The 27,823-nt window shown below is 40.4% G+C and overlaps 2 protein-coding genes across 7 annotated transcripts in view; one reads left to right on the top strand and one right to left on the bottom strand.

Annotated features, from left to right (window-relative positions):
* Positions 1-13,357: 13,357 nt before the first annotated feature.
* Positions 13,358-15,639, top strand: LOC127935811 (fish-egg lectin). Of its 2 annotated transcripts, XM_052533999.1 has the most exons (6): positions 13,358-13,499; positions 13,580-13,661; positions 13,845-14,072; positions 14,203-14,414; positions 14,577-14,704; positions 14,803-15,635. In XM_052533999.1, exons 2-6 carry the CDS (start codon positions 13,604-13,606, stop codon positions 14,945-14,947), a joined length of 771 nt encoding a protein of 256 aa, XP_052389959.1. In that variant the 5' UTR covers positions 13,358-13,499; positions 13,580-13,603; the 3' UTR covers positions 14,948-15,635. The 2 variants fall into 2 exon arrangements, with proteins under 2 accessions (XP_052389959.1, XP_052389960.1); XM_052534000.1 differs by lacking the exon at positions 13,358-13,499 and having other exon boundaries at positions 14,803-15,639.
* Positions 15,640-22,624: 6,985 nt separating this feature from the next.
* The window catches only part of thrb (thyroid hormone receptor beta), a 112,859-nt gene continuing 107,660 nt past the window's right edge, over positions 22,625-27,823 (bottom strand). For all 5 annotated transcript variants that reach the window (XM_052533986.1, XM_052533988.1, XM_052533989.1 and 2 more), the window contains one exon: positions 22,625-27,689. In XM_052533986.1, coding sequence (XP_052389946.1) covers positions 27,448-27,689 — 242 coding nt within the window. In that variant the 3' untranslated portion in view covers positions 22,625-27,447. The remainder of the gene's footprint in view (positions 27,690-27,823) is intronic.

The raw sequence follows: 27,823 nt of genomic DNA, 5'->3' as shown, positions 1-27,823 counted from the left end.
CGATTCCTCCTTTTTGACAGGACCTCTCCAGCCTTTGAAAAGATCCTTTCGCATGGAACAGAGGATGCAGGGGAACATAAAAATGTCAGTGCCAGCTGGTATAAATGAGGATATATTTGTTTATGTTGAGCCCAATATACGAGTGGATCCTCAGATCATGTGAGATTCACTTCGGATAAATATCGGTCCACTTCTACAGTAGCATCTGCTGTTGCATTTGAACTCATTCTACTGTGATCCACCGTGCTGTCCAGCAGATGCCAAAGGTCACCTAATAATAGAGGTACAAAAGAACAAAAACTTCATTTACAATGGTTTACAGTAATAATCACTAATGTGAATATTCACACAACAAAGACATATACTACTTACTGTTTGAAGATTGACCTGCTTCTGAAAAGGCTGGCAGCTGAGCTGGGGGTGAGATGGTGGAAGCAGAATGGAGACCAGAACTTCTGATCACAGTAGCTCATTCCGATTTTAATCTTGATATAGCTTCTTGCAGTTTCCCTTGACTCAAGAAGCCGAGTTTTTTGAATCTGGGATCTAATAACGTGGGTATGGTCATCACACTTATTGACTCCAAATTAACTGTGTGTTCCTTGACCCTCCGTCCAAGGCTGTCAGCCAGCTGCCTTGTTAAGTTGGACTTAAGGCCTTCTAGGCCTTCTAAAGGTATCACTTTGGATCACTTAAGGCCTTCTAGGCCTTCTAAAGGTATCACTTTGGAGGCAGACACCCTTTTCTCTCCTGAGAGCTCTACTGTAGCCTGGCGGAAAGGGCCAAGAACATCTAAAGCATCCTGGACTGCCTCATACTCTATGGCTGTTGGAGGGATGATGTCCGTATTTAGAGAGGCCAGGGCTGCCCCCACTGGCTCTCTCAGCTGATACAGACATTCCATCATGTTGTAAGTGTTGTTCCAGCGAGTTTCCACTTCAATGATAATTTTCAGAACTGGTCTCCCCATCTGCTCTTGTACTTGGGACAGTCTCTCTTTTGCTGTAGTGCTGGTTCGAAAATAGGTCACAAGTTTCCTACATTTGGATCTAATGTCATTGAAGCTACTGATGTCATCAAAAGATTTCCTCACAATAAGGTTTAGAGCATGTGCAATGCAAATTGCATGTCTAACATTCAGTGATCGTACACATGCTATCATATTGGGTGCAGCATCAGTTACCAGGCACTTCACTTTATCCTTTATTCCCCACTCCTCCATGATCTTGATATGTCCAGTAGCCAAGTTCTCAGCAGTATGGCTCTTAGGGAAATGCTCTACACCTAATAAAATAGTGCAGAGCTTGTCATTGTCATCTATAATATGGCAAGTTACTGCAAGAAAGGCATCCATGTTGAACGATGTCCACATGTCAGAGGTAAGGCTTATAGCCGCAACTTCCTGCAACTGCTCTCTGGCCTGCTCACCTCCTTATATTTATGCTCAACCATGGCCTTCAAACCCTGTGGATAAAAATAAATGTAGCTAATCTTACTTTTGAGTTCTTAAATTATGATGAATCACTTTATTAATCACATACCTTTCGATTTGGGATAACATAAGTGGGATCCAACACATGCAGCAGCTCCCTAAATCCATCATCTTCCACAATGGAAAAGCGTTGGGAGTCCAAGATGACCATGTTCACCAGGGCCTCATTGACCATTTCTTTTTTGGAATCTATAATAAAATAAAATGCAGGTGTATTGTAGGAGCCAATATGTTATTTAGATAATGTTTATTAGTATTATTATTATTAATTACTTTAACTACTGTGTGGATTGTTAGTAGTCTGTGCTTGCTCGTGCAGTGCTCGATAATGCCTGAGCATGGAGGAGGTGTTGTTGTATGTCAGCTCCTTTAGGCACAGCAAGCATTTCACCTAGAAACATAAACAAATAGACATGAAATATAATACAGCCTTATAGTGAGTATTATTACTATATCAAGACAGTAAAACAATAATAATATACATACCTTATTGTGACCAACCATTTAAAAAACTCCCAGACAGGGGAGGATTTCCTCTTTCTTGCTGGCTCCATTGCAAAGAAAAAGGAAGAGGTCACAAAAAGCAAACAATTCCAAAAGGGCAATCCAAATCAAAAAGCAGTCCAGTCCAAATCCAAAAAAACAAAGCAATCCAAAAAATATTATCTAATTAATATAACAATACTATAATATAACTACTTTAATTAATAATAACAATATACTACAACTAATATAACCTGATATAATCTAATAATATACTGACCTAACACATACAGTATTGTTCAAAATAATAGCAGTACAATGTGACTAACCAGAATAATCAAGGTTTTTCGTATATTTTTTTATTGCTACGTGGCAAACAAGTTACCAGTAGGTTCAGTAGATTCTCAGAAAACAAATGAGACCCAGCATTCATGATATGCACGCTCTTAAGGCTGTGCAATTGGGCAATTAGTTGAATTAGTTGAAAGGGGTGTGTTCAAAAAAATAGCAGTGTGGCATTCAATCACTGAGGTCATCAATTTTGTGAAGAAACAGGTGTGAATCAGGTGGCCCCTATTTAAGGATGAAGCCAACACTTGTTGAACATGCATTTGAAAGCTGAGGAAAATGGGCCGTTCAAGACATTGTTCAGAAGAACAGCGCACTTTGATTAAAAAGTTGATTAGAGATGGGAAAACCTATAAAGAGGTGCAAAAAATGATAGGCTGTTCAGCTAAAATGATCTCCAATGCCTTAAAATGGAGAGCAAAACCAGAGAGACGTGGAAGAAAACGGAAGACAACCATCAAAATGGATAGAAGAATAACCAGAATGGCAAAGGCTCAGCCAATGATCACCTCCAGGATGATCAAAGACAGTCTGGAGTTACCTGTAAGTACTGTGACAGTTAGAAGACGTCTGTGTGAAGCTAATCTATTTTCAAGAATCCCCCGCAAAGTCCCTCTGTTAAAAAAAAGGCATGTGCAGAAGAGGTTACAATTTGCCAAAGAACACATCAACTGGCCTAAAGAGAAATGGAGGAACATTTTGTGGACTGATGAGAGTAAAATTTTTCATTTTGGGTCCAAGGGCCACAGGCAGTTTGTGAGACGACCCCCAAACTCTGAATTCAAGCCACAGTACACAGTGAAGACAGTGAAGCATGGAGGTGCAAGCATCATGATATGGGCATGTTTCTCCTACTATGGTGTTGGGCCTATTTATCGCATACCAGGGATCATGGATCAGTTTGCATATGTTAAAATACTTGAAGAGGTCATGTTGCCCTATGCTGAAGAGGACATGCCCTTGAAATGGTTGTTTCAACAAGACAATGACCCAAAACACACTAGTAAACGGGCAAAGTCTTGGTTCCAAACCAACAAAATTAATGTTATGGAGTGGCCAGCCCAATCTCCAGACCTTAATCCAATTGAGAACTTGTGGGGTGATATCAAAAATGCTGTTTCTGAAGCAAAACCAAGAAATGTGAATGAATTGTGGAATGTTGTTAAAGAATCATGGAGTGGAATAACAGCTGAGAGGTGCCACAAGTTGGTTGACTCCATGCCACACAGATGTCAAGCAGTTTTAAAAAACTGTGGTCATACAACTAAATATTAGTTTAGTGATTCACAGGATTGCTAAATCCCAGAAAAAAAAAATGTTTGTACAAAATAGTTTTGAGTTTGTACAGTCAAAGGTAGACACTGCTATTTTTTTGAACACACCCCTTTCAACTAATTGCCCAATTGCACAGCCTTAAGAGCGTGCATATCATGAATGCTGGGTCTTGTTTGTTTTCTGACAATCTACTGAACCTACTGGTAACTTGTTTGCCACGTAGCAATAAAAAATATACTAAAAACCTTGATTATTCTGGTTAGTCACATTGTACTGCTATTATTTTGAACAATACTGTATATGACACAATAATGACGACGACACAACTATCTAACTCTAACTCTCTGACTCTCTGACTCTACTACAACAACTGATTCAACTACTCCTGACAAAACCCACAAGGTGGCGTGAGTTTTGAACCCCCTTTATCCGCAAACGACACTCAGACCGAACCAATGACGTGTCCACACACACCGAGGCCTCGTTTGTCATCGGTCATGTGATTTCCATGTTAACAACACAAGCCTCGAATCGAGGCTTCATCTGGCATGGCCCTTTTTTCTCTACACAAGCTTCCACGCCTCGGTTTAAATGTCACATCACTAAGGCTAAGCATTTGGTATTGTTCGTTTAACACTGGGTCATTGGAAAATAGGTGTAGGAAAGATTGCCTGACGCTTCCGGGTAGTCGTGCGGTGTACTACTGAAGGTATTTGTGTACATTGTACTGCTTTATTATGTGGGTGTCATTGTTGGACGTGCTTTGTGGTTTAAGCATATTTGCACACAGGGCTCCTTTTCCACATGTCATCTCATATATTATATGGAGATAGATTGCTCCTGCTGCTTTGCCTTGACTAAATTAAGTGTATTAATAGCTGTGCCTTTTTTATATTTTCTTTATTTGTTATTTTGTTGTGGCCATTGTCTAGTGTCCCTGTCGGACCATTGTGGTATTTGCTGTTCCAGTAGTATACATAGTCTTAAGATTCTGTCTAGTTGTATACTTTATACATCTTGCTAGTGATAACGACCTCTTTGCCTTCCATCTTTTTCCAGAGTATTAAAGCAGCTGCTTATAGGAGAGGTTCCTGGGTCCATCTCCATGCACTGCACCTCGTATTGTAGTGGTAAACTGCACTTCACAATATTGAGTGAATCACTTGTTTGCAGTGGTTGTGCCTATGTGTGCGTGCTGTGTGTATGCTTTTGACTGTAGGCACCAGAGTTTAGAGCATGGTTGGTGAACTTCACGTTTATCCCAGACAGGTAACCTATCTTGACAGTGAATTAATATGGCCCTGTTACACTGCTAATTATAGGTTTCTGGTAGCAGCCAATACCAGCCCTGGTCATCCTCTGTGAGCCAAGTCTTTTGGTTGCAACTACTGTGCCTTTACCATGACTGTGTGGCTCTTTTAATTGTATTATTTACTAATAAAGTGTCTTATTCTTTTACTGAAAGCACGTCTTTGTTTAGTTCATCTCTTGGTGTATTTCTATGAACCTGTTTGCCTTAGGTTAGGTGTTCAGCAGTAATAAAGTATATCTTGGTGTGAGATGCACCAGGTGGCGTAGTCAAGAACCGTTAGGTCTAGATCTGGTTAAAGTTCTCCAAGGTCCCACAAGGAAACACTGTGTGCATGTAATACTCAAGGGAGTTGTAGTGTCTTAGTGTCACACTGCAATATGGCTTATTTCAGATGCCTTTTATAACTGTGAGAATACTACTTTTTCTAGTATCTCGGACAGAAAAGGGAGATTCGAGATCGGTCTATGTTTAACTATATCTTTGGGGTCAAGTTGTGTTTTTTTGATGAGAGGCATAATAACAGCCAGTTTGAAGGTTTTGGGGATATATCCTAATGGCAATGTGGAATTAATAATAGTCAGAAGAGGTTCTATGACTTCTAGATGGAATAGGGTCTAAGATGTTGTTGGTTTAGATGATTTAACAAGTTTATACAATTCTTCCTCCCCTATCATAGAGAATGAGTGGAACTGTTCCTCAGGGGGTCATTAGTGCAGAGTCTAATGCGATATTGTAGCTGACGGCTGAATGGTTACAATTTTATCTCTAATAGTATCGATTTTAGAAGTAAAGTAGTAAAAAAAGTCATTACAGCTGTATTGTTTGGAAATGTCAACACTTGTTGAGGATTTTATTTTTCATTAATTTATCCAATGTATTGAATAAATACCTGGGTTTATGTTTGTTTTCTTCTAAAAGAGAGGAAAAGCAATTGGATCTAGCAATTTTTTAATGCTTTTCTGTAGGATAGGTTACTTTCCTGCCAATCAATATGAAATACATCTAGTTTTGTTTTCCTCCTGCTGTGCTCCATTTTTCGGTCTGCTCTCTTTAGGGTGCGAGTATGCTCATTATACTGTACCATCGTGTCATACTGGTTTCCCTAACCTTCCTTAAGTTGTAAAAGAGCAACTGTATTTAAAATGCTAGAAAAGAGAGAGTCCATAGTTTTTGTTACATCATCAAGTTGTTCTGAGGTTTTTGATATGCTAAGGATTTCGGACACATCAGGAAGATAACCTAAAAAGCTGTCTTTTGTGGTGGAAGTGATGGTTTTACCATACTTGTAACAAGAAGTACAAGAAATTTGGCTATATTAAGTTTGCACAAAACTACATATTGATCTGAGATATAATGACTATCAACATCAATTCTATGTAACAGTATTAAATCTAGACTATGATTTCAACAATGAGTAGGTCCTGAAACGTGTTGTCTAACCCCAATAGAGTTCAGAATGTCTATAAATGCTGATCCCAATGCATCATTTTCATTATCAACATGGATATTAAAATCACCAACTATTAAAAATGTATCTGCAGAACTAACTCAGATGTAAAATCACCAAACTCTTTAATAAAGTCTGTATGGTGCCCTGGTGGGCTGTATACAGTAGCCAGTACAAACATAACAGGGGATTTATCATTAACATTTGTTTCTCTGGATAATGTTATATGAAGCACCATTACTTCAAACGAGTTATACTTGAAGCCTGCCCTCTTAACATCCTGAAAACATTTTTATAAATTGAAGCAACACCTCCCCCTTTTGCCTTTTAGATGCGACTCATGTTTATAATGGTAATCTTGGGGGGTGGACTCATTTAAAAAAAAATTATCATCAGGTTTTAGCCAAGTTACTGTCAAACAGAGCACATCTAGTTTATGATCAGTGATCATATTATTTACACAAAGTGTTTTCATAGAAAGGGATCTGATATTCAATAAGCCAAGCTTTATCATTTGTTTATCCTTATTGCATCTATTTTTTGTTTGTTGAACCTCAATTAATTGTTACTCTTAAATTGGTTTGGAAGTTTTTTGTATTTTCTAGTTTGGGGAACAGACACAGTCTCTATAGTGTGATATCTAGGTGAAGCCTCTGAGGTAAGCTAGCTGACCTCTGTGACGTGAAGCAGCTAGCAGACGGTCAGTTTAGCCAGTCTGTCTGCTTCCTGACCTGAGCCCCAGTTAGTCAAGTACAAACTCTAAGACTATGTGCCATATTTCTAGAGAGAAGAGTGGCGCCACCCCAGGAGGGATGAAGACCATCTCTTTTCAACAGGTCAGGTCTGCCCCAAATGCTCATCCAATTGTTTATGTTATAACCCATGTTATTCTGTGGGCACCACTGAGGCATCCAGCCATTGAGTGATGACAATCTGCCATGCAGCTCGCCACCACGGTAAGCAGGGAGGGGACCAGAGCATATTAAAGTGTCTGACATTGTGTTTGCAAGTTCACACACCTATTTGTTATTTTTAGTGATCTCCGACTGGCGAAATCGAACATCATTAGCCCCGGCATGAATAACAATCTTACTGTATTTCTGTTTAGCATTAGCCAGCACTTTTAAATTTGCCAAGAGGACAGGCACTCTGGCTCCTGGTAAACATTTGACTATGGTGGCTGGTGTCTCTAGATTCACGTTCCGTACAATAGAATCACCAATAACTAGAGCAATTTCATCAAGTTTCTCAGTGGGTGCATACAGAAGAGCATTGCTTTGACCCTGTACATGTACATGTGGCAAGAGGTGCAAATAACAATAGCAGGAGAAGCCGTTAGAAGCAGTGCAGGTGCACTCCACTCACGGATTTAAAATAAAAGTGAACAATCAAAATTTATCTGAAGTGTGACGATCGTGTAACAGAGAGACACAGGAAGAGAGAAAGATCCAATCGCAGATGTCTTTATTAAGGGATAATCCAAATCATAGTCAACACAAGCCAAGGTCAAAACCAAAAAGACAGTCCAAAATAAACAAACAAAGGAAAGGGACAGGAAAGGGAACTCTGAAAATGAGAGAATCTTGGGAGACGAGAATGCTGGATACACAAAGGGTAAGGACTCCATACAAACAACAGGAAAAGACTGGTATTTACAGGGAGGCTAATGACAATAAAGTGACTGCACTTGGTGCAATTAACAGGAGTGCAATTACTGTGATGACAGGACAATCCTAGAGGAATTTTAGTGCCTACTGTGAAGTGCCTAAGGGGAAGTGAGCCCACTAGTGGACACCCAGGGAAACAGAGGCTAAACAGCGTGACATTAGCTGCCAGATGCTCCACCCGAACCTAAGGAAAGACCAAAGACACAAAGAGACCAGGAGGGAGGTGGAGCGGCGGAGGACCAGGGGGAGGGACGGAGGGCCAGGTAAAATGGGGAAACAGAGACAAGACGACCAGGTAAAATACGGAAACAGAGACAAGAGAAGTACAACACAAAACAAGGAGTCCAGGAGGGAGGTGGACCAGTGGAGGATCAGGGGGAAGGACGGAGGGCCAGGTCCTTAGAGGGAAACAGAAAGAAAGATACAGACAAGAAACACAGGAGGGAGCTGAACCGGCGGAGGATCAGGGGGAGGGATGGAGGGCCAGGTCCATAGAAGGAAAACAGACAGAAGAACAAAAAAAACCAAACACAAGTCCAAGAAGGACATAACGTGATGCCCACCAGGGCGGAGCAGAAACCACCATATCCATGCGGTCAAAGCAGACGTCCCCCAGGGAAGAGCAGAAGACCACAACGTCTGTGCGGCCGAACCAGACACCCCCCAGGGCTGAGCAGAAGACCACCACATCTGTGTGGTCAAAACAGACGCCCCCCAGGGCGGAGCAGAAGACCACCACATCCGTGCTGCCCAAACAGACAGCCCCCAGTGCGGAGCGGAAGACCACCACATCCGTGCGGCCGAAACAGATGCCCCCCAGGGCAGAGCAGAAGCCCACCACATCCATGTGGTCGAATGAACAGGAGGACAAGTCTGGTTGGGCAAGTCTGAAACAAAGAACATGAACAATGGTAGCCTCCGTGGCCACAACAGGATCAGTCTGGTGCTCCGAGAGATTGACTGATACGTGACGAGGCTCTAGAAGTTCCGCAGAGGCAAGGAGAGACTCTGGTAGATCAGCCGAACCGAGGGGAGACTCTAGTAGTTCAAAGACGTGGAACGGCTCTGCTAGTTCAGCAGATTTGTGGAGAGGCTCTGGTAGTTCATCAGAGAAGTGGAGAGGCTCTGATAGTTCAGCAGAAATGTGGGGAGGCTCTGGTAGTTCATCAGAGACGTGGAGAGGCTCTGGTAGTTCCACAGAGAAATGACGAGACTCTGGTACTCCCATGGTGTTTCTACTGGATTCCAGAAGATCAATGCTGACTTGACTCTGCTCATGAAGATTGTTGGTGACTTGCATTTGTTCATGAAGATCATTGGTGACTTGTATTTGTTCATGAAGACCAATGGTGACTTGCCTTTGTTCATGAAGATAATTGGTGACTTGCATTGGTTCATGAAGATCAATGGTGACTTGTATTTGTTTATGAAGATCAATGGTGACTTGCCTTTGTTCATGAAGATCAATGGTGACTTGCTTTTGTTCATGAAGATCACTGATGACTTGAATTCTCCCATGAAGAGCCCCGGTGACTTGACTCGGTCCATGAAGATGACCAGTGACTTTGACTCGGTCCTTGAAGATCACCAGTGACTTGAATCTGTCCTTGAAGATCACCAGTGACTTGAATCTGTCCTTGAAGATCACCAGTGACCTGACTTGACTCAGGAAGGTCAACGGGGACTACTCCGGACTCTGGAAGGTCAACGATGACTACTCCTAACTCTGGAAGGTCAACGGTGAATAGCCCTGATTTTGGAAGGTCAGCGGTGACTAGCCCTGACTCTGGAAGGTCAACATGACTAACCCTGGCTCTGGAGGGTCAACGGTAACTAGTCCTGACTCAGGAAGGTCAACGGTGACTAACCCTGACTCTGGAGGGTCAATGGTAACTAGTCCTGACTCAGGAAGGTCAACGGTGACTAGCACTAATTCTGGAAGGTCGACGGTGACTAACCCTGACTCTGGAAGGTCAAAGGTGACTAACCTTGACTCTGGAAGGTCGATGGTTACTAACCCCTAACTCTGGAAGGTCGATGGTGACTAACCCTGGCTCTTGAAGGTCAAAGGTGACTAACCCTGACTCTGGAAGGTCAACGGTTACTAACCCTGACTCTAGAGGGTCCACGAGCACCTGACTCGACTCTGGAGGGTCCACGAGCACCTGACTCGACTCTGGAAAGTCAACTGGCACCTGACTCGACTCTGGAAGGTCAACAATGATTGACCCTGACTCTGGAAGGTCAACAATGACTGACCCTGACTCTGGAAGGTCGACGGTGACTAACCCTGAATCTGGAAGTTCAATGGTTACTAACCCTGACTCTGGAGGGTCCATGAGCACCTGACTCGGCTCTGGAGGGTCCACGAGCACCTGACTCTACTCTGGAGGGTCAACCGGAACTTGACTTAACTCTGGAAAGTCAACAGGCACCTGACTCGACTCTGGAGGGTCAACTGGAACCTGACTCGACTCTGGATGGTCAACTGGAACCCGTCTCGACTCTGGATAGTCAACTGGAACCTGACTTGACTCTGGATGGTCAACTGGAACCTGACTCGACTCTGGATGGTCAACGGGCACCTGACTCAACTCTGGAGGGTCAACGGGAATATGACTCGACTCTGGAGGGTCAACTGGAACCTGACTCAACTCTGGAGGGTCAATGGGAACCTGACTCAACTCAGGAAAGCCCACTGTAGCTGCCATCTACTGCAGTGGCTCTGGGCTAGCGGCCACCTTGTGCAGTGACGCTGGGTTGGTGGGCATCTTGTACTGTGGTGCAGTCTCAGCAGACGTGACGTGAACACTCCTGGGAATCTCTAGGATCTTTGACAGCATGGAGAAATAATCAAAAAAATGTTTCAGCGGCCATCTTGGGTGTTGGAGCTGAGCTGGCGGCCATCTTGCATCGTGGCGCTGGGCTGGTGACCACTTTGTGCTGTGGCGCTGTGCTGGCATCCATCTTGCTTCGTGGCACTGGGCTGGTGGCCATTTTGTGCTGTGGTGTTGGGCTGGTGGCCATCCTGTGCAATGGCGCTGGGTCGGCGGCCATTCTGCACAGCGACGCTGGGCTGGCGGCCATCTTGTGCAGCGGCACTGGGCTGGCGGCCATCTTGTGCAGAGCACTGGCTCGGCAGACTTTCGCCTCCTCTCCCCTCTCCGTCCACAATGGTGAGACGGTGGCTCCCATCCGTTCCTCCCGAACCCAGGGTCAAGGGGGGGTCATAATGGAGAGTGATGCCGGACCTCCTCTCGACCACTCACTCCTGAGCGACCTCCCCTGGTCCCACGAAACACGACCAGGCGGGTACCCTCGAAACCATTCCTATGCCGCTCGGTGGATGGGGACGAAACATGAACAGACATACAGCTGGATCTCAGTGATGGAGTCCTTCTGTGACGATCGTGTACCAGAGAGACACAGGAAGAGAGAGAGATCCAATCGCAGATGTCTTTATTAAGGGATAATCCAAATCGTAGTCAACACAAGCCAAGGTCAAAACCAAAAAGACAGTCCAAAATAAACAAACAAAGAAAAGGGACAGGAAAAGGAACCCGGAAAAAGCGAGGACTCGGAGGACGAGCAGACCAGGAAGAATCTCGGGAGACGCGAATGCTGGATACACGAAGGGTAAGGACTCCATACAAACAACAGGAAAAGACTGGTATTTATAGGGAGGCTAAGTGACTGCACCTGGTGCAATTAACAGGAGTGCAATTACTGTGAAGACAGGACAATACTATAGGAATTCTAGTGCCTACTGTAAAGTGCCTAAGGGGAAGTGAGCCCACTAGTGGACACCCAGGGAAACAGAGACTAGACAGCGTGACAATAAGACTGATCGATAATATCAGAAATATGGTGGGAATTAAGTTATATTTTATCACTTTAAACAACAGAGAGTGATAGTAAGATAAAGATTCTAGAGAAAAAAACATCTACAAGGAGCATAGGGTCTACTATAGACTATGGGTGTGCAGTGTATGGCGCTACAGCAAAATCAGAATTAAAGAAACTGAACAACATCAATATAAGATCTGCTGTGGAGCAATAAGGTAAACCCCTCTAGGAGCCAGGGTCGAAATGGGAGAGAAGATAACAGAACAGCTTGTGATGTATTGGGTTCATTTACAGGGTACTAATAAGAATTATCGTACACACACAACTTTAAATGATTGTTGGGAATATAAAAAGAATGGAGGTAATAGTTTTGGATGAATGAACAGTGGGTCAAGGATTGTGGTCTGGAGAATGAAGTAATCTGTTCCAATATGCCTTTAAAAAGGGTATCAGTTTGGAATATTCCTGAACCTAGTGTTGAAATGAGATTGTTGGAGGCCCGGGAAAAAGCAGAAGAAAGATATACTAATAGTTATAAAATCAATGTTTTTATGAGATACAATTTTTATCCTTTATGCAGATATATACAGATGGATCTAAAGACCCAGTCAAACAAAAAGTGGGCATACAGTAGGAGTGTACATTCCAAGATTTAAGACAAATTTGTTTAAGGTTAAAAGACAAATTGTCTGTATATTCTACAGAATTAGCTGCTATAATAGTAGGATTTCAGTGAGTAGAAGAGATTAAGTCAAATAGGACTCAGACTGTAATTTGCTCAGATTCTTCATCAGCTCTTAAAAGTATATTGTCAACAAAAACTTTTAGAGAAGACCTGCTAGTAGAAATGTATACATTACTGTATAGACTGAAAAAATGAGGGTATAATTGTATACTTTTGTTGGTTACATATCAGTTCAGTAGGAAATGAAAGAGCAGATAAGATAGCAAAGGAAGCATTAAAGAAAAACTTGGTGAATGTAAAGGTGCCTCTGGGAAGAAATTAGATAAAATCACTAATTAATAGAGAAATAATAAGAATATGGGAACAACAAAAAAAGATGGGAAAATAAATAGCATCACAGGTCGGTGGTATTATAATATTGTAAAATCAGTAGGCAAAAACAGTTTAATAGAACACAGAAAGGAAGAATTATTTCTAGATTAAGGATGTGTCACACAGGACTAAATTCAACACTTGCATTAATGGAGAAGCATGAATATGGTGTGTGTGATGAATGTGATGTTTTTGAAACAGTAGAGCAAATGCAGTAAACATTAAGATCAGCGTAACAGTCTTTTAAAAAATATAAGGAACAAGCCAGTGTCGTGGACCTTCTGGGAAAGGATTTGAGCTGAAGCTTGGGCTGAACCTCTGGGGTGGGTAGGGAATTACAATGGCCTTTTTTCTTGATATTAATACAGATTTATCACCCATGTGTGCAAGATATGCAGTAGGTGGCAGTAATACTCTTAAGGAGTTAACGGCCATTGAACAGAAAGAAGAAGAAAATAATCATACCAGAGTTTCACTTTGGAGCCAAGCGACAACCTCGTTCTGCTCCCTCCAAGTGTCTTCAGTGAATTAGATTCTCCAGTTACTGCTGAATCCTGACCTAACCAGATAAGGTTGTCTATTTAATTACTGTCACTGTGATATTGTTCATATTTCATCCATACTTATATAAATTAATTCTGGTCATGAATAGGTTAAAAGTAACTGTTGTGGAGCAATGAAGGTTTATCAGAGCGTCCTGCTACTCTTCTGCTGCCAGTTCCTTCAAACTCTGGGTAAACATTTTTTATTTTTTTTTGTATTTTTGTTTATGTGATTTTTATTTTCTTTTATATATATATATATATATATATATATATATATATATATATATATATATATATATATATATATATATATATAATAAAGTCTCTGTATTTGCAATCACTGATACCTTACTTTCCACCATGTTTTCACAGCTTTAGAGTGCTCTGTGATGAGTGGTAACCTGAAGCAGATAGACGCTGGCTCTGGCTCAGTGGTTGGAGTGAACAATCTTAATGAAGTGTTCGTTCTGATTGATAATGTCTTCACAAAGATCAGCGGGTCTCTAAAGCACTTCAGTGTTGGTCCTGCTGGTCAGCTGGGGGTTAACAAAGCAAACAACATCTTTAAGATTCAGAGCGGCAGTTTCATTCAGTTTCCAGGTGAAGAGTAACAGAGGGCAAAATACAGACGAGCCTATTCAGCCAGTTTACAAGTTTTAAAATAGCCCTAAGATATCATCTTTTTATTAAACTGACCAAACTTTCATCCAGCTGTTGATTGTGTTGTTAGGGCTTCTCAAACAGGTGGATGCTGGAGGTGATCAGATCATTGCAGGTGTCAATATGAATGATGACATATTCTGTTTAAATATGGATGCTAACAACAAATGGCCATCCAGTACCACTCCTTGGGTTCAACTTAATGGAAAGCTTAAGTACTACAGTTGTGGTCCGTACAGCTGTTGGGGAGTGAACCGCAATGACCAAATCTACATCATGAAGGTAAAGTCACAAATATAAGAGCTTTAATACACCAGGTTTTTATAAAGTAGATATCATGTAAAGGTATAAAGAAACTGGGGAGAAAATAGTGAGATTTTTTTTTCTTGATGTCACTGTACAATGAATTGACGACTGCATTGTGTCTCTTTTGATCTTGTGCAGGATGTGTCTAGTAATGCCTGTCCTGGGTCCAACAGCTTTAAGAACATTCCTGGATTTCTATCCATGATTGAAGTAGCCACTGATGGCAGCGTCTTTGGTGTCAACTATCAAGGGAACTTATACCAAAGGTGAGCTGAACAGTCATAACATTACAGGTATTATGATCAACGATTTTATAAAAACCCAAATGCTGCATTCAAGAAACCGTATATTTTGTCTATTGCAGAACTGAAGTCACTCGCTCCGATCCCGAAGGCACAGACTGGATCTCAATGGTTGCCTGTCCCAATGGTCACAAGCATGTGAGCTTTGACCTGGGAGTGCTGTGGGTCGTGTGTGTTGACGGCTCCATTCGTAAATGTACTTTGTAATCTGTCACTGCAGCAACAGAGGCTCAATCATTGACCCTTTAAACCTGGGGACACCCCAGGTTTATGATTCAAAATGTAATTACTAAGCAACCCCTGAATGGAATAACATAAATTAGGTATCATTTTAAAGTTTAGAATAATTTCGATCAACGAGCGCTGAGCAGTCCCTCTAAAACAAAGTGTACTGCAGGTGGGACGCCCCCCTCCGCAAAAATATTACTAATTATATTTTCAAACCACTGCTTTGATCAACAAAAAATGGAATTTCTCAATTTCAAACTCAAATGTTTCGTTTTTTCAGCTATTTCTCAGCAGGAGAATGTCCAAATGAATTATTTTTCCCCACTGAATGTACAGAAAGTTTTCTATCAAATGATACCAACCTTTTGACTCTCCTGGCAAGTCTTTGAGTTATGAGTCATTATTTTTGTGCATGACATTCATTAAAAAACATCAACTTCTGTGAGGGAAAATGGCCTCAGGGCTTAAAGGGTTAAGAAAGCATGCATTGTCTGTAAACTGAAATAAAGTTTTAATTGTTGTTCAACAGATTTCGACTATAAATCAAAATAACTTGTGTCAGCCAGTATTTTAAGAAAAGAACTGAATCATAATTTTGAATTACATGTACAGCAATAATAATAAGACAAAAATATACCTTAAGTTTAAAAAGTTCACTTGTAAAAACTAGTTGCAATGATTTGATATATTTTAAGTTGTGCTATAGTTTAAGTTAAGTTATGTTTTAAGGCTGTTGGTAATAGTGTATTATGTACAGTAAATATGTACAGTAATGCAATAAAGTTTCTGTTGTAAATAAAACCTTAAAAATGAAATGATAAAAACAACAATACCAACATTTGTACATTTCTATAAAGTATTACTAGGTTCTAACACATAGTAAAATATTAAATTTATGAAAATTAGAAAACAAAATGTAAGCTTATTCCATTTAAATATAAAAAAGTATATAGTACATAAAAAAGCCCATAATACCCTGCTACACAACTCAAAACATTAAGAAAATAAACTCTTCTCGATATGCTAGTGTAATCCACAATTGTCATTATAATTATGCTATAAATCTCTGTAGAAAACATAACATCATAAAATCCAGTTAATATCATCATTGTATTGCAAGTTTCCACACACAAAGGTTTGGATAGACAGGCCTGGTGTTAGGGCACATGAGGGGGGGCTTTTCTGTGTTTAGGGGGGACAAATTTGGGAGTGGAGGGGGGGGGGGGGGGCGGGGGGTTCTGGAGTTGATGTTCATATTTTTCAAGTGAACGCTTGAAATACATTCAATAGGTAGTACTTTACAATAATAATAAACTTTAATACAAATAACTAACATGAACTAATCAGACCTTATTGTAAATTTATACAATTACTTGTTAATAAAGTATATATATGTTCTCAAAAACACTTAAATTAAACAGAAAAACAAGCAGATGAGCATGATTTGGTGTGGCAGCCAATACAAATAATGACCATTTCCTTACCTTAATCCTAAAACATTGTAGGCTATACAACATGCAAATTCTGCTCCCTTTAAATTTATTAAAAACTGTTACTCATTCATCATGATCTAACAAAGTAAAAAAATAAAATAAAAAATAAAAACACACTCCGACATCCCTCCTACATCAATAACGAATGTCTTGTCCAAGGACTCCAGAACCTGGAATGGTCCATCATTATGTCAAACGAACACAAACTTTGCAGACAACAGATAGCTGGGAAACCAAGTCTTGTGAAGGCTGTGCTGAGAAGTGGGCACTGGAATAAATGTTGATGCGAGGCTGTGCAGGGTAGGACAATTAGGTGGGCCAGACCACGGGTTGTCGGTATCAGGAACAAAGTCACCGCCCATAAACCAGTTTCGCTGAACATGCAAGTAAATCCTCCTTAGGTGCTAACACCCATGGGAGCCCGTCATACCAGTTGTCATCCTTCAAGGCTGCTCTCAGTGAAGACTTAATGGTTTGGTGAAAACGTTCACACAGACCATTTGCTTGTGTGTGATAAGCTGTAATGTGATGAAGCCCAAAGCTCAGACAATAAAAGTTGGGCAATGTCTGTAGTTGACACAGACACCAAAGGAACCACTTCTGGCCACCTAGTAGTCGGATCCACCTAATGAGCAGGTGAGCGTACCAACGAGACAACGGAAGAGGACCAACAAGGTCAGTGTTCACATGATCAAAATGACGCTCCAGTATCTCAAAACACGCTTACGGTGCCATAACATGATGCTGTACTTTCGCTTTTTGACAGGCAATGCATGAAGCAGGCCATGCTCCCACGTCTTTCTTTAGGCTGCACCAGACAAATTTAGAAGCCATCAACTTTTGGGAAGGCTTCGTACCAGGATGTGACAAACCATGGATGACGTAAAAAGCATGCTGTCTCCGGTTCTTGGGTAAAATGGGACAACCCAATGAAACATCACAAAGAAGTGAAACATCAGCCTTATCAAACATGACATCAGCCAATTTAAGGCTTGTGACTGCTGTCTTCAAGGATTGTACTTCCGGATCAGAACACTGGTCAGAACACCATCAATTCGTAGCAGTGAATGAAGAGGCATTATATCGATCACAAGTACAGTATGGAGTACCTCAAGGCTCAGTACTAGGGCCGCTACTCTTCACGCTTTATATGTTACCCTTGGAAGATATCTTCAGAAAACACGGTGTTAACTTTCACTTTTATGCTGATGAAACTCAGCTCTATATTTCTTCGCAGCCCGGAAAAACATACCAATTTGAAAAAAATTACGGAATGCATAGTCGATATAAAAAAATGGATGACTTGTTATTTTCTTCTGAAAAAAACAGAGGCATTAATTATACGACCCAAAAAACTCTGCATGTCATAACCTAGAGCACTGTCTAAGACTTGATGGCTGCTCTGTCAATTCTTCATCATCAATTAGGAACCTAGGTGTGCTATTTGATCGCAATCTTTCCTTAGAAAGCCACGCTTCTAGCATTTGTAAAACTGCATTTTTCCATCCCAAAAAATATATCTAAATTACGGCCTATGCTCTCAATGTCAAATGCAGAAATGTTAATCCATGCATTTGACCTCAAGGTTAGATTAGTGTAATGCTTTATTCTGTGGTTGTTCTGAATTCTTGTTAAACAAACTACAGCTAGTCCAAAATGCAGCAGCAAGAGTTCTTACTAGAACCAGGAAGTATGACCATATTAGCCCTGTTCTGTCCACACTGCACTAGTTCCTTATTAAATATTGTTTTTGTTTAAAGTGCTATATAATTAAGGTGACTTGACTTTTAACAAGAATTAATGCACAGTCAAACCAACAATTATTCAGACACCAGATATAATGTTTTATATATTTTTTTATTTTACTAGTAAGTGCAGGACACTATAATAAATTTATGCTAGTGAGTATAACGAAATAAAGTGAACTGTGACATAATATAACCAAAAATTCTTTATACAGTGGACTACTAGTGATATTCATATTTTTCTGAATTGTTAATGCTAACTTTTCACACCACAGACTGAACAAAATTAAGCATTGCTTGGTAATTGATCAACAAAGTACTGATAGTTGTGTAAATATTGTAATACTAACAGCTGTCAGACGTTTTGGTTGATTGGGGGGGTTAGCGAAGTCTGCAGCGGGAGAGAGAATCAGGAGACGAGCAGTAAGTGAGTGGTTTGGGCAAAAATTATCAGCACCTGTTTCTCTTGAGGACATTGCTTTGCATTAGTCATAGTTGATTATGCAACACGATATTCTGAAGCGGTGGCCCTCCGCAACATTTCCGCTAAAAGTGTTGCGGATGCCCTGTTTCGTCTTATCTCCTGGGTGGGTTTCAAAAGAAATCCTCACCGATCAGGGCATGGCATTTATGTCACGTATGCTATGCGAACTGTACTGATTGTTGGGCATTAAATCGATTCGAACTAGCAACTATCACCCACAAACCGACGACCTGGTCGAACGATTTAATCGCACACTTAAATCCATGATCCGTAAGTTCGTTCACGAAGATGCCAAAAATTGGGATAGGTGGCTAGAGCCCTTGTTATTCGCTGTGCGAGAGGTCCCACAAGACTCCAAGGGGGTTTCCCCCTTCGAGCTTCTCTATGGACGCCAGCCCCGGGGGGTGCTCGACGTACTGAGAGAAACTTGGGAGGAGGGACCATCTCAGGGCAAAAACGAAATTCAGTATGTGCTGGACTTGAGAACAAAACTCCACACATTGGGGCGGCTATCAATGGAGAATTTGTTACAAGCCCAGGACCGGCAGAGCCAGCTGTATAACAGGGGAACTAGGTTACGCAAATTTGCACCGGGAGAGAAAGTACTTGTATTACTCCCAACGTCGAGCTCCAAATTAATGGCTAAGTGGCAGGGACCGTTTGAGGTCGCACGACAGGTCGGAGATCTCGATTATGAGGTAATACGGTCCGATAGGAACGGGTCCCGTCAGATCTACCACCTCAACCTCCTTAAAAAATGGAATGAGGCGGAATCAGTGATGTTGGCAACGGTGATTGGCGGAGAGGATGATCTCGGGCCAGAGGCGAATATCAAACCACAATCCCTCGCCCTGGCTCCAGGTGGAGATCACCTCTCGCCGTCCCAACTCACTGATGTAACGAAATTGCAGGCAGAGTTTGCCGACGTCTTCTCGCCCCTACCGGGCCATACTAACCTAATTCAGCACCATATCGAGACCGAGCCGGGCGTGGTAGTTCACAGCCGGTCGTATCGTTTACCTGAGCACAAGAAACAAGTAGTTCAGGCTGAATTGGGCGCTATGCTTGACATGGGGGTAATAGAAGAATCTAATAGTAACTGGGCGAGCCCGATAGTTTTAGTTCTGAAAACGGACGGCTCAGTATCCAAGGCCGCGGGATGACGAGTTGCTTGATCGGCTAGGCACGGCTCGTTTTTATTCGACATTGGACTTAACAAAGGGCTATTTGCAGATCCCCTTGTCTCCATTGTCCAGAGAAAAGAGAGCTTTCACAACGCCGTTCGGGTTACACCAATTTGTTACCCTTCCGTTTGGCTTGTTCAGGGCCCCAGCTACCTTCCAGCGCCTCATGGATAGGATTCTACGGCCCCATGCTGCATATGCAGCTGCCTACCTAGATGATATTATTATATTTAGTAATGATTGGCAGCGGCATATGCAGCATCTGAGGGCTGTCCTGAGGTCGCTGAGGGGAGCGGGGCTCACGGCCAACCCAAAGAAGTGTGCGATTGGGCGTGTGGAAGTAAGGTATCTGGGCTTCCACTTGGGGCATGGGCAGGTGCGTCCCCAAATTGATAAGACTGCCGCTATTGCGACCTGCCCACGACCCAAGACCAAAAAGGAGGTAAGACAGTTCTTGGGGCTGGTGGGATATTATAGACGGTTTATTCCTAATTATTCGGACCTCACCAGCCCTTTGACTGACCTTACTAAAAAGGAGGTACCAGATACGGTCCAGTGGACGGAGCCGTGTCAGCAGGCCTTTACTCAGGTCAAGGCTGCTCTGTGTGGCGGGCCGCTGTTACACTCCAGCCGACCCCTTTGTCCTCTTCCTTGCCACACATGAACTTACTACACAAATAAACTGTAATAATGTTAGAACTGTTGAAGGTGTCTGAATAAATTTTTGTTTGATTGTGTATAAAAAATGTTTACAGTGAAGACTATGCAGTGCTATTTTACATCTAATTATTCGGTTTCTGTACCTGGACGCCTACAAAAAAAAAAAAAAAAATTGTGTAAATAGCACAAATAAATAAACAGAAGGGGTCATATGAGGAAATCATAGTACGCTTTTTTTGAATTTAGTCATTTGAACTATTCATTCAAACGGCTGATTCATTCAGTAACTAACCAAGTGACAGTCTTTATGAATAATTAATTGAATCATTGACTCATCTGTTTTGCTCAGAACGACAAATTCATTCATTCAACGAAACACCACCACATGTTTTTAAGAGAAGCACATTTGTTGTGCTGTGGCTTTGTTGGCAAAATGGAGCGAAAAAAAAGCCAATATTAAGTTTAAAATGTAACAATATTAACTTCTTGTTTATGCGACTCTTTATTGAACTGCATGTCCTGAACATGTGAATTAGTGAACCTCTGCACAATGAACTAATTCCAGGTTACATCTGAGCTAATTTGAAAAATGATCTCTGTGTTTTGTATGAAACAGGAAAAATGAGGGCAGTCGACAGGTATATGGGTCAGTTGTAGCCTAGCAGTGCTGGATGAAAGGACTGTTTCCATGACAACCCAGGATGAACTGTTAGGCAAGTGATGGCAATGTCACCAATGCAACATATTTTGTATATAAAGCTCAAAAAGGTAAAGTGAAAATGGCTTAATTTTAAATGTGTGTGTAGTGATATTGTCCAGTAGATGGCATCATTTAATTACGCTCATGTAAATTAGTGTTTAAAATAGGACTAATATAAATTATGGGTAGTAATTTTTTTTCCCCATTATAAATACAGTACACATTTTTCAGATTTAATTACATAGTATATATATATATATATATATATATAAATAACAACAACTTTACAACTAGACTAATGAAATGAAAAGATGGCGGATATTTCATTTCAGTAACTTTGACGCCCAAATTAGCTATTGAGTATTTTTTTTAAAGCTTTTATTTATTTTTGCTTCATATTATCAAAGGCTCTGGGACACATCAAATGTTAATGTGAAATTCTGAGACCCTTTTCTTGAAATTGTGCAGCAGTTAATGTTATATATAGTTATTTGACATTAAATATAGTTATTTATATTGCTTCATCTTCAGCAATTGGTTGTTTTTATTAAAACATTATGGTTGTGATTAAAGACAACGTTGTGGTCTGGTCGTGTGTTTTCACAGACAGGGACAAGGCTGACCATGGCTGTGACCAATCACATTTTACTGAAATAATTTTCATCGGTGCATTCATAGAAGGTCAAGTTAAAATAAAATACCTGAGAGTGAAACTTGATAGGCTTTTCATGCAAAATATTGTAATGATGTAAAATTTGACATTATAAATGAAACTCACATTTATTAAAATCAATACAAACTGCTCTATACAACAGTTTTCTTTATTTTCATGACTATGAAAATTGTAGAGTCACACTGAAGGCATCTAGGGCTATTTGACCAAGAAGGAGAGTGATGGGGTGCTGCGCCAGATGACCTGGCCTCCACAGTCACCGGACCTGAACCCAATCCAGATGGTTTAGGGGTGAGCTGGACCGCAGACAGAAGGCAAAAGGGCCAACAAGTGCTAAGCATCTCTCGGGGAACTCCTTCAAGACTGTTGGAAGACCATTTCAGGTGACTACCTCTTCAGGTGAAGCTCATCAAGAGAAAGCCAAGAGTGTACAAAGCAGTAATCAAAGCAAAAGGTGGCTACTTTGAAGAACCTACAATATGACATATTTTCAGTTGTTTCACACTTTTTTGTTATGTATATAATTCCACATGTTAATTCATAGTTTTGATGCCTTCAGTGTGACTCTACAATTTTCTTAGTCATGAAAATAAAGAAAACTATATGAATGTGAAGGTGTGTCCAAACTTTTGCTCTGTACTGTGTATATGAGTAAAGGCCATAACAATGCATACAGAATCTCACATTATTCATGTACTACACACAGAACAACAAATATTTCTGGGGTTTCTCAAAACCATCTTTATTCTCCTATTCACCTTAGGTGCAAATGTCATCACCATCATCATCATCATCTGCCAAATCCAGGATTATTGTCTAGTGCAATGTCTCTTCCAGGATATCCAAATCACATCATGATCCAAACTCAAATTCAAGGCTCCACTGTCACACAGCAGGCTTGTACAATACGTTAAATTTTGTAAAGAAAAGAAGAAAAGAAAGTAAAATACATTTTATTGTAATGTTGGATAACTGATTCACATTCAAAGTGGGTGTGATCAGGTAAATATTAATAAAGTCACATAGAAACAGAAGTAGATGTGCTGTAGTCGTTTCTTAATGTTCAGCCTGGTGAGATCTGCTCTGTTTTTCTGAATATGGGCTTTAGGTTTGATTCTGCCATCCAGTGAGCTTCCCTTTTTGTGATTGGTTGTGCAGGATTTTATTTTTTTTAAATTGTAATTATTAATAGATCGTATATATAAGTTGTAATTAACATAGTTAAACAATGAATTTGGAATGATGAAACACATTAAGGAGAGATCATTAAAGATAGTTTGTTAAAAAAACAGGACTAAAGAAGAGTCTTTAGTTTCCTTGTCATAAAAGTGTTCATATTGTGCATATAACAAGTAAAAAAATATCTGCAGTCTGAGAAAAAATACAGCCTCTTTCCTTTACACCATAAATATCTTTATTTAATTTTTGTTTTAATTTTTTTTTTTTACCTGTGCGCTCAGAGGAATTAGTATTTACTCCCACCCAGCGTGTCTGTGTATGCAGGTGTTGATCTGTGGCCAGGGTCCAGAATTATCTTTTGGCCAAAAAAATGAAATCAAATACATAAGACAGCAACATAATGCATGACATAAATCAAATTGTAAAAACAATATCCTGAATCTTACTTGTGTGTGAGAATTTAACCTTTTCAGGGGTGAGTTTAAAATATTCTAGCGGTCCCCCCAGAGTGAGTTTTTAGAACTTACTGTTTCCATGAACTGTGGCTGCGGAAAACACTGTATGACAGATGGATCTCTTTTATTTTGTTTTTATTAAAAATATTCACAAACTAGCATATCATGAACAATCTGGCACTCCGATTCACAAATTATCTTGATTTTCAGTTGACTCACAGCACGTGAATTCATCAGTCTCTCCTGAAATACAAGTAACAAGTGGCCGGTGAACTGGGTGAAGAAGAGAGTGAGTTTTATAGTTACTCTGACATGAATAAAACAGATCTGCAAAGTAAATTTGAAAGGATTGTTATTGTTGCTTCCATAGACGTATGCGTGTATTTTTCAAACTCTAAATGTATTGTTTTACTAGTACTCATGTGTATTTAAATGTCTGAAACCTAAAGTATGCATTATGTGGTTAAGAACACTGCATAGTTAATAACATGACAAGGGCAGTGCACGTCTGTCCCTGGCTAAGTGCTAGCCACTGCGCGGTTATGCAGTTTGAATTTGGCAGTTATGGAACGTCACCGAATGTTCTAAATTCCATATGTGGGACTGTACTCCCAGAAACATGGAAATAAAAAGTACCGCTCAAAGGGTTAAAATGAAATGCATATAAATTACTAATATCTACAAAATAATAATCTGTCACAGATTGTTTTGTATTTTTTCGTTTTTTAAAATTTTGTATTATTAAAATAATTTTGGGAAAAGCTGAAAAATACATTTTGCACAATTATGAAAAACTGTATTTCACGTTAATATGGGATGTTTTGCATGCGACCATAACTAAGGTATCATGGTGCTTAGCGAAGAGAAAACTGACAGTTGTGGCAAAATATTAATTTTGGACCCTGGCTGTGGCCCTTTTTTCCCTCCACATTTTTTTATAACACTCTCTGCGAACACATTGATTGTCTGTGCAATGACTTTGAGTCTGTTGAACATCTACATTGGCGTGTACATTTGTATGTGTAATCCAAAACATGTAAAACCACTGGAGCAATTCTGTTGCTTACAAAAGGCATCACTATAACAAAACACTGATTGAACATGCTCTGCGTTTTGAGGTGTGAATCTGAATTCATGTCCATCTTTCAACAACAACAGAAGATAACAAAACAGATGGACAACTGGTTCCTGATAATCAGTAGAGGTATGTGAGAGTCAAACTCTTTTGCAGCACAAGAAAGATTAAAAACACTACAGTAAAAGAAGAAAACCAGGACAGAAACGAGAACATCTGAAACAACAATCATTAACACATGTATGTAGCAGGGTTGACCACTGACCACAGAGTTTTATGTATTTGCATGTGTCAATCACCCAGACAGCACTCCCGGAGGTATAACGGCAAACTCGTAGCACCAACAAGTTCAAGCAGAAGCATTGCCTTGGTCTATCGTGTGACAGCTAAAGAAGAGAAGAAGAGTTCAGCTGAACAAAGTCCCATCCCTGCGGGTCAATGGATCTAGTGATGGCTGGCTATTAAATCATGACTTCAAGTTCCTATGAGCAGTCCAACACAAGTCCAAACAGAGTACAGTTTTTTAGGGAGTTTTTTTGGCACCTTTATAGAGGCATAATGGGCTAATGTTAGTGGCTGTTGGCTAAAAGGGCTCAAGTTTAGGGAGATTTTAGATCACCGGGAAAACCTGTTATGTATAACTTGGAATTTCCTCTTTATGTGCACTTTAACTTTAGGATCATGAAGGTCTGCCTGTCCACTAACAAAGAAACAGGATTTAACTCGAGGGCACAACCACCATCAAAACTGGCATGCCACCATGCCATTTAGAAAGTAGGCTGTTTTTTGTTTTAGAAAAGATTTCAAAACCCTGAGCTGCTTTGAAAATAGCAAATGTAGGCAATAGACAATAAAGCATGTGTCTCACACGCAATGCTGCCTAAGAATGGCCAAAAATTTTAATTTATGCCAGGTAGATGCTACATGATTTTCACTCAACGACAAAAGCCTAAAATGTGTGATCTGAGAGAAGGACCGATTTACACTTAAAAATAAAAGTGCTTCATGATGCCATAGAAGAAAATTTTTGTCTAAATGGTTCCATAAAGAACCTTTAACATCGGAAGAACCTTTCTGTTTCACAAAAGCTTCTTTGTGGCGAAAGAAGGTTCTTCAGATTACAAAAAGGTAAGAAAGAGAGGGTTCTTTAAAGAACCTATGAACAAATGGTTCTTTGTGGAACCAAAAATGGTTCTTCTATGGCATCGCTTGAAGAAACCCTTGGAAGCAGCTTTATTTTTAAGAGTGTAGCAGGTCAAACATCTGGACCTGTCTGTGACTAAGAGTCTTGCAGCGTGAAAATGTGTTTTGTCTGGAAATTGCATTAGTGCCGACCTACAGCCAATGAGAGAGCCAGATTCCGGGACTGGGAAATCACAAGGGCAGGAGTTGTGAGTCTTACGTCATTCCCCCCATCACTTATCTTTGTTTTTGAAATATTTTGTAGTGTGTGACCGCAGCAATTTAAAAAAAGCCATGTAATGTGAAAGGAACAGCGATCCGATAACTTTGAAATGCATATAGTGTATACCTGACATTAGAAAGTTATTTTATGCCTACTTTACTTTCCACAAGACCATTTTATTGCTCCAAAGTTGCATTTTGGAATTTGCAGTGGTTTCTAAAAAAAATGTTTCTCCTAAAATGTTAGAGAAAACATGAGATGAACAAGATTACAGAGCAATTCAATTAATTTGGATAGCAGCTCAGATCATTTGGTATGGGCAGAATTTGATGTGTTCTTACTGAATTTTGTATTTTTCACCAATTTCAGCAGACCGTGAGGCAGATGAAATGTAATCTCACTTTCAAGAGCAGAAGGAAATTTTAAGTAAAAAAATGTCAGTATTGGCTTTCCATTAAGTGAACAATTGAGCTATTTGTGATTTAGCAGTTTTTTGTCTCGATATGTGACCCTGGAGAACAAAACCGGTAATGGGGTTGATTTTTTTAAATTGAGATTATTATACAATATCTGAAAGTTGAATAAATAAGTTTTCCATTGATGTATGGTTTGTTAGGATATGGCAATAGTTGGTAAAGATGTAACTGACTATATGAAAATCTGGAATCTGAGGGTGCAAAAAAAATAAATACTGAGAAAATCAATTTTAAAGTAGGATATTTACAAAATATCTTCATGATCTTTACTTAATATCCTAATGATTTTTGGCATAAAAGAAACATCTATAATTTTGATCCATACAATGTATTTTTGGCTATTGCTACAAATATACAATACCCCAGCGAATTAAGACTGGTTTTGTGGTCCAGGGTCACATATAAGGAAGCATCTATGATGTCTTGAAATGTTGTCTAGGTAGTCAGCTCAGTGGAGTTTGGAACAGAACTATACACAATCTATGGCTTGTAAGCATAAAATACCATTAGACTAACAGATAAGAGATGTGAAAGGAAACCAAATATTGCTATCCTTCTTTGCAGTGTGGTCTCTTTTCTGAGGCCTGACATTTGACATGAAACCCGAATGCATAGTTCATACTGTACATCTCTGTTAAGCGGCATCAAAGACTATGATCAGAAATGAAACAATTTAACGTTTGAGGGAAAAAAATTAATGGTAACAGAAAGGTGATTTTTCTTTTTACAAAAAGAGAAAGAAAACATTTGTAGCGCTTTTCATGTACATGTACCCGCTTTATAAAAGGAATGGTTCCATTCAAAATAGGCCAGAGAGCTACTCCTAGAACTATGGAATGAAAGATGCTCAGTAGTGCTAGAACAGAGTCATGTGACCGGGAACTGGGAGACAGAGTCTGATTTGTGGAGGTTGGTGTTGGTGGGAGCAGCTTGGCCTGATCGGTTGGCTGTCAGTCTTCGAACACTTCCAGGAAGAGGGGCGGAAAGAGCTCCGTGGGACACTCCACCTTCATGTGCAGGAAGCGGCTGGCATGGCAGGCACCGATCATGCGCAGATCTGTCACCTTCATCAGCAGCTTAGGCCAGAAGTGAGCCACCTTGTGCTTGCGGTAGTTGATATAATGTTCGAAGGCCAAAAGGAACTCCTCCTGACAGCGCTCTATCCGTTCAACGCTCGTTAAACCTGGACGATCTGTCGGTGAAATAAAGGGGAGAAAGGTGAGGGGCGAGTTTGATTTCGGAATACATTCAAACAGTCTAAATAAAAAAGCAGGGCTTGAAGATGTTGCCATGTGATTTTATAATTCTTCATTCTATTCTGAGTCA

This window comes from Carassius gibelio, chromosome A19 (assembly GCF_023724105.1).
Source record: "Carassius gibelio isolate Cgi1373 ecotype wild population from Czech Republic chromosome A19, carGib1.2-hapl.c, whole genome shotgun sequence".
NCBI lineage: Eukaryota > Metazoa > Chordata > Actinopteri > Cypriniformes > Cyprinidae > Carassius > Carassius gibelio.
The sequence above is the reverse complement of the archived record's forward strand: the minus strand, read 5'-3'. Positions and strand labels throughout refer to the sequence as shown.